This window comes from Salvelinus fontinalis, chromosome 42, assembly GCF_029448725.1.
Source record: "Salvelinus fontinalis isolate EN_2023a chromosome 42, ASM2944872v1, whole genome shotgun sequence".
In the NCBI taxonomy this organism is placed as follows: Eukaryota; Metazoa; Chordata; class Actinopteri; order Salmoniformes; family Salmonidae; genus Salvelinus; species Salvelinus fontinalis.
The window spans coordinates 17,601,387-17,608,948 of record NC_074706.1 but is presented as its reverse complement, the minus strand read 5'-3'; the positions used below and the strand labels follow the sequence as shown (position 1 = coordinate 17,608,948).

General features: G+C 40.1%; 2 protein-coding genes across 2 annotated transcripts; both read left to right on the top strand.

Moving 5' to 3' along the window:
- Window positions 1–699: 699 nt before the first annotated feature.
- On the top strand, window positions 700–2,690 carry LOC129841105 (lecithin retinol acyltransferase-like). The gene is made up of 2 exons (XM_055909212.1): window positions 700–1,300; window positions 1,916–2,690. Exons 1-2 carry the CDS (start codon window positions 749–751, stop codon window positions 2,066–2,068), a joined length of 705 nt encoding a protein of 234 aa, XP_055765187.1. The 5' UTR covers window positions 700–748; the 3' UTR covers window positions 2,069–2,690.
- Window positions 2,691–3,352: 662 nt separating this feature from the next.
- LOC129841515 (lecithin retinol acyltransferase-like) lies at window positions 3,353–6,900 on the top strand. The gene is made up of 2 exons (XM_055909815.1): window positions 3,353–3,868; window positions 6,730–6,900. Exons 1-2 carry the CDS (start codon window positions 3,353–3,355, stop codon window positions 6,883–6,885), a joined length of 672 nt encoding a protein of 223 aa, XP_055765790.1. The 3' UTR covers window positions 6,886–6,900.
- Window positions 6,901–7,562: the final 662 nt, after the last annotated feature.

Below are 7,562 nucleotides of genomic sequence, written 5' to 3'. Positions count from 1 at the left end.
ATACTGTACCGGGAGATACTGTAAATGAGTTAAAAATGGCTTGCTATGGCTCTCGATCTTCGCCTCTCTGGAATCCATATGGGAGCTGCAGTGATGGGGCGGAGAAAATGGGGTACCCCCCCAAAAAGCAAAAAAACAAAGGGCTTGCTCCAAAAGTAACACAATGCTTTGCAGACAAGGTTAGTTTACTTAGAATACAACAACTGTAAAGATCCCTGAGGTAGATTAGATTAAAAGACAGTTTAGGCCTAATAGGCCAGACAAGGTGCTCTTAAAAATGTTGTCTTGATTGTCCCATAGGGCCTTACTGTATGTAATACAATAATTAAGGAAAACAATTTCAAGATTCTGGGCACAAGGTCATATTTTTTTTATTTAATAAATCTGCCTTTTTGATTATAAAATTGTAAATAAAAATATCACATGTATTCGTTCAATATGATTCCAATGAGCCTGTAATTATAATTTCTTTATCCTACAAATGTAATGGTTGTGAATTTAAATTACGCAAATCAACGTACATCTTCGGCATAAACAAATTATTAAAAGTATAGTAAACAATGTGCCAAATTATGTAGACTAAAGATAAAAGACATACGTGCCAAAAATACCATAGGAATGTCTTTTGTGGCCAATCGCGTCTTCGGGGTTTACCTTCGAGCTGCACTGTCCCCTCCTAGTGCACTTACGCATTTAAACCCACTTCTCCCAGACAACTCTCAGAAAACTTTGGACAGGAACTTTCAACATGCTCGACTCGTTGACATTTCTCGTCGAGAAGCTATCCCTTCTCTCCAACTTCAAACTTTTTGAGTTTAAATGGACGGATAGGAAACGCAATGAGGCGGGATGCAAAGGGCGCACGATGCACAGTCACGCGCCGTTGTCTCTCCTGAGAGGGGACCTTTTGGAGGTGCCGAGAACTTTGTTCACGCACTTCGGCATCTACTTGGGTGACAACAAAGTCGCTCACCTGATCCCAGATATCATGCCCGTGCTAACCAATGATAAGATGATCATCAAAACAGTTATCACAAATAAGAGACTCATCATGGGTTGCTTGTACAAGTGTGCCACGGTGCGCGTGGACACTTTGGAGGACTTTGTGTATGACTCAAACATATTGGTGAATCATATGGATAGAAAATGCAAGGCGCAACAACCGTTCCCAAATGAAGAGGTTGCAGAGAGGGCAGAAAAACTCGTCGGCGCCATCCCTTACAGTTTACTATGGAATAACTGTGAACATTTTGTTACATACTGCAGATACGGTTCAGCGAAAAGTCAACAAACGGAAATGGTCATTCATTTTCCTTGCATTATTTTATTTATTTATTTTCAATACAATTACGTTGTGCATAACGTTGTTCTGACCCCTTAACTTTTACGCTACAGGAGATAAATGTCTTCTTAAAATATTTTGCCTATGCATAACCTGTATCACAGTGAGGACTGTTATCTTTAGATTATGGCATAGATAATGTTTTCAGAGTTTCACATTTACATTAATATTATTACAAATGCATCGGATTGAATTGTTGACTTAGGTTAGACCTGGTTGTATTACTTATTGGGAACAGCATCTTCAACCTTTGATATTTACAATCCCATATTTTGTATTTATATTCATGATAATGCATATCAATTTTAAATTATATTATGCCATGGTTAATATAATAGGCAACTATATTCAGAAACATTGTGTTTTATTCAGTGTTACTGAAAATACATTTATTTGAGCTTTGGTTTGATGTTTTGGTGTTATTTCACCCAGGGTCTTCTCTCTTTTCTTCCATAATTCATAAAAGTTTAGATTTAGAACAAAAAGAAATTGAATGTGCCTAAAATGAATTGTTCATAAAAGTCCTATACATACATGTTTATTAATTGCATCATTTATCTAATTTCTTTGCAGTTTTGTGAGGGCCTGAAATCAATCATCCAAGACCAGAGGAGTGTCTTTCTCAGCGTTCTCCTGGGAATGATCTACATCGTCTGCTTTGGCCTTGCTCCTTCAACTACATTACCCACAATCCTCATCTCCTTCACTCTGTGGATGGCCGGCTGAGAGGCCAAAGTTCAAACCTTCAAACACTCCTATGGACATTTCAATAGAAACTATTTAGGATAGTGTCTTGTCATTGGTCCTTGTGATGACATTACTTGGCACCTCCCAACTCATATGCCTTTGATATAGGCCTATAATGGCATATCATATAACAGGCCATTGTTACCTGCAAGAGCTACCATCCATTCACTTTTGATTTGATACTTGCCAGCCAAAAGTAAACAGAGGGCAATGTGGTTGTAGGCCTAGCAATTTACACGTGAGTGTTCATGTCAACACTTACGGTATTGCATGTAGGCCATTAAGGCATTATAAAGGCCATATGATCCCTCTGTGACCAAACTATCATCCCTATTTCCCACAAAAGATTGGCCAAAGCGCATTTTCTACTTTTTAAAAATCTTACTGTGTAAGTCAATGTAGTCTAATCTGTAAATAATGAAATGTCTTCAATAATGATACTCTTGTGTAATATTTATATAGATACATTCAGTTTAAAACTCTAGGAGTACTACGCTGATTAATACAATACTTTTACGAATGTGTTTTCGGAGCAAATAATTTTGTTTTCAATCAAATACATTGTAAATATAAGAAATGTTAATAAAGATATTGGACGTCATCATTTGGTTTGTTTTGGTCTGGTTTCAAGAAAAATGTAAATAATTGCCATTTGAAGCATTTTCCCACACATTTTTCAATACAGTTCGGTACATGCAATCACAGTGCATCTCAATACCACCCACAGCATTTTCAAATGATCATGTTATTGGTGTAATATTGGCCACATCAAATCCCCAATATATCCCCATAGTATTTCCAAACCCAAATATTTAATCATATAAAGTAGATTTACGCAAGAGCCACATTAATAAAATATACACATTCTCTGGATAATATTTCTTAGTAATTACTATGCATTATTATTTTCTTTCTACTGTACCATATTCGCAGTTCCAGACACATCAAGAGTGAGTCAGCATTATACAGCTCAACCTGACTGTTTATTCAGGCTATAAAATATTTATGACCTTTTAAATTGGGGATTTGTTTTTCTGATTTGCCAATGAAAGCCACATAACCGGAACACTTCCCCCGATTAAACCCTCGGTTGTGAAATTAAGCCGCCCTCAAAACCACACGATTAGCAGAAAGCTCCTTTATTTCTGTCAAAATTGCACTGCAAAGTTGCGAAACCTCTAATCCCACGCGCGTGGCTCCTCCCAGACCCTTAGCCTCGATAAAACGGCCAGGGGTCGAACCGTTGGATATAGTTCTGCCACCATGATTACCTTCCTCCAACTCCTCAGCCTCTTCTTCATCGCTTCTAAAGTGGATGAAGAGGACAAGGACAAAGACTCGAAGTATGACCTGTCCTTGTACAAACGTGGCGACCTTTTGGAAGTTCCTAGAACTCTCTTCACTCATTTCGGCATCTACCTGGGCAACAACCGGGTGGCCCACTTCATCCCGGACATCCTTCCGGTATTCACCAAGAACAAGGCTGCCATCGGCAAGATGGTGACCAACAACCGGCTGATTCTAGGGGTGATCGCCAAGTCGGCGAGCGTCAGGGTGGACTCGTTGGTGGATTTTGCGTATGGCTCGGAGATCCTGGTCAACCACATGGACAAGCTGTGCAGCCAGCCCCCCCTGGAAGGGGACGAGGTGGCCAGGAGGGCAGAGAAGCTCATGGGCTCCATGACCTACAGTTTGCTGTGGTACAACTGTGAACACTACGTCATGTACTGCCGCTATGGCATGGCCATCAGCTACCAAACCTACCAGGTGGAGTATGGGGTTCTCCTTTGTCCTTTGTCTCCACTGTTCTTACACGTTTTGGGGGTAGTATGTGATCGGAAAATCGATGGTGATTTCCCAGACGACTAAGATCAGTCACTGCAAACTTCTTAGAGCGAAGCCATCACGTGACCCCCAGGGCACTGTCTTGATATTAAGTAAAGGAGGGGTTCAATTTAGACAATAGGGTTTACCAAACCTCCCCTCAACTGTCAGTCCACTGATTTGACCTATCCCAGTTTTAGCACACCTGATTCACCCTGTCAATCATCAAGCCCTATTATAGTTGTGTGCTGGACTAGTACTGGATTAGATCAGTGGAATGGCTGGGGGTACTGAAGGAGATGTTAAGAAAACAATGCTTTAGTTGAGACTGCAGGAATAACATTGTGAACCATGAGCCAATAGTACACTTGGTGTTACATAATGCTCAGGGCAATGAACCAATTGCGGGAGGATTTAATTATTTTTTTTTTTAACTAGGCAAGTCAAGAGTTATTGCTGGTTCAAATTACGGTCAGACAAAGTTTTGTAATACTATTTATATATTATTGAGTGAAGAAATATTAAAGTGATTCACTGCCGATAAATACGCTGGGGAAGCAAAAACTACATAAACGTATTGTTCAATGACCTGCATTAGTACATAGCTTTGCTGTTAGAGCGTTAGGCTACACACTAAACATTTATTGGAACGAATCAGCTTTAGCTCAGAGCATATAATCTCTCCAACCTTTTGGAAATGCCCCTTTTGGTACATGTGATTGTAGCCACAAAAGTACCTCTATTTATCCAGTCACCTATGTCATAGGATCAAAAGGTCACACGGGAGAGATATTTTCTGAAAGAAAAGAGTTTTAGCACGTGGGTTGCGTGGGAAATACGGCAGATATTTCAATGAATTTGACGGAACAAACACAGATTACGGGATAATAAAGTGTTGTCGTGAAGTTGACCTCGGTCACCTCGCATGCCAAAGTTATTAAGCGGAAACGTACATAAAAGGGAAATGAATAGGATGAAACCTTTCTTCAACCGTCAGATATGATTTGGTCTTCCAAGTAAAAGTGCTGTTTCACGCTGACATCGACTGACTATGTTGAAAACTATGGTGAAATAGCGGCTTAGTTGCTCAATTCCTTTTGTTTTGGGGATGGGATTTACAACGTCTCTTGTATACATCGGCCTACTTTGGAGTAATTTAGAAACTTAGTTCAGATGATGGCAGTTGGCATACACTAGAGGTGGCTAATTTGTTCCAGCCCAGCAGTAAAACGCCTGGTTCAACGGATCATGATTCATGGACATGCTCCTCAAAATCTCTAGAGCATAAAATGAGTGAGCGTCCTCAGGCCCCATATTTATAAAGCGTCTCAGACTAGGAGTTGTACTCTATAATTAGATACCTGCTCTCCATGCATTATAATCTAAAAGTCAAAGCTGGTATTAGATCAGCACACCTAATCACTCGAAGGAATACGTGCCCTGGTCTGAGTTCAGCAGGGCACGGTGTTGTGGAACGCTCAGAAATATATTGGGTAGAACAGACATGCAACCTCTCTGGCATGTAAGTAAGGAATCGGGTAAGCTCTAATCATGGCATTTCTATCTGAACTCGACACAGGTGTGCTGGTACCAACGTCTAGACTAGACATGCTGTGGTCACCCCTAGCAGAGACGATAGCCAATCAATGTGGGAATACTGCACACTGATGCAAAGTACTGTATGATGAGAGCAGTCGAAAGGGTGTACATTTCTCTGAAAAGGTCAGATGATTCTGTGTTGCGGTGGATAGATTGCTTTTAGGCCAATGAAAAGTGAACTACAAAGGCTACATCCTGATTCTCTACCCTTCTCCAAAAGTGTGCATTTGCACACTCCCCGTCACGGATTCAAAAGCATCTGATTGGTGTAAGCAGAGGCGGAGGGAGGGAGTTACTAACCTTGGTTGAATCCATGAGAGAAAGTGTGAAAGTGCACACTTTGGGAGAAGTGTGGAGAATTGGGACAAAATCACAGACTTGTTGAGTTGGACTGTAGTGCGCTGTTGAGCAGCACCATCTAGTGTTAATGCATTAAAGACCCTCCTTTTTTAACCTTTATTTAACTAGGCAAGCCAGTTAAGAACACATTCTTATTTTCAATGACGGCCTAGGAACAGTGGGTTAACTGCCTTGTTCAGGGGAGCAAGGACAGATTTTTATCTTGTCAGCTCGGAGATTTGATCTTGCAACCTTCCGGTTACTAGTCCAACCCTCTAACCTCTAAGCTACCTGCCGCTCGTGCATCGCTGTTTGGCTGCGGCTGTTTACCAAAACAGTGGAGGGGTACCACTGTTGTTTGAATCACAGTTTGCCCCTTTAATGTAGACACAAGAAGTCCTCAATTTAATTAATACATGCATTGTACTATAAATCAGTAGGTTCTAGTACCCCTGGATGGGAACCACTGTTACACAGTACTTTATTAAATAGAGGTACTGTATTTATGGTTGAATCACAATGTTCTGTCAAATTAAGACATGTCATGCTGTTTCATAAATTGCTGTATCTTCTTTGTATTTGCCTTTTGGCCAGAGCTCCTTTAAAAAGAGATTTGCATCTGAATGGTTACAAATGGATATGGATGAATAAATAAATAAAATTGACAATAATGATTAACCATTAGAATATCAGAGGCCCCAATTCAATCAAACAAAGACAACGGCTTTCGAAGATAAAGGCAAGGAGCACTCCTCTTTTTCACGCAACGTTAATAAGATTTTAAGTGTTGAAACACTCACACGCTTTTATTCATCTTGTGGATAAAAAAAAAAATCTGTAAAAGGATGCTTACTCTTGTTTCATCCTCTCTCCTGCAGTTCTGTACGACAGTGAGGAAAATCATCTGCAGCAGGATGAACGCCTACCTCACAGCTCTGTGTGGAACGGGCACCATGTTATACCTGGGCTCCCTAACGCTGCTAAACACAGTACCCACCCTGCTCGTCCCCTTCACCATCTGGATGGCATCGTAAAACGGCCACAGACACACAGAGAGGCTCATTGACATGACTGCGGAATATGGAATGCTTAAATGATGTCCCACTATCACTGTTCATGAAATAAAAAAAGCATTGTGGGAAATGTCACATTTTGTGGCGATAGTCATTTTATTAGACATATTATTATTAAACATATTATATTAGTTTAAAGTTTTTACAGTTTATAGAAGAGTGATCATCTTACACATCTGGTATTTACTGTGTATAACAGTCTATAAATGGACAGCAATATGTACAAAAAACAAGTTCATGATAAAGGCATCGTTTTGACAGTATATAATGGACATCATGGCCTTTATGGTCAAAATTATACAGACAATAATGACATTAGGACAGGATGGACAAGGTGCAATTTAACACTGCTATTGCCATACTCCGACAGGATGAATGTACTGAACTATGGTTTTCAACTAAATTCATATGGCTACTCTTCCTTGTGCAACTTTTCAATTAGCCTATTGTATCTGAATTTTTCTTCATTTAATACTAAATTGTGCAAATCTTCTCCTCCTGTTGTTGCCGTTACCTATACGCCCAGTAGATAACACTGTAAGTAACATTACCACGCTTCTGAATGAAATGATTTCTTTTGGAATACATGGGGAGACAAGTCTACCGCGAAATCCCAGGCTCTGAATATAGAAGTTCCA

Coding starts and splice junctions, on each gene's coding strand:
- LOC129841515 (XM_055909815.1), top strand. CDS start 3,353: ATGATTACCTTCCTCCAACTCCTCAGCCTCTTCTTCATCGCTTCTAAA. Junction 3,869..6,729: donor CCTACCAGGTGGAGTATGGG/GTTCTCCTTTGT, acceptor TCTCTCCTGCAG/TTCTGTACGACAGTGAGGAA.
- LOC129841105 (XM_055909212.1), top strand. CDS start 749: ATGCTCGACTCGTTGACATTTCTCGTCGAGAAGCTATCCCTTCTCTCC. Junction 1,301..1,915: donor AAAGTCAACAAACGGAAATG/GTCATTCATTTT, acceptor ATTTCTTTGCAG/TTTTGTGAGGGCCTGAAATC.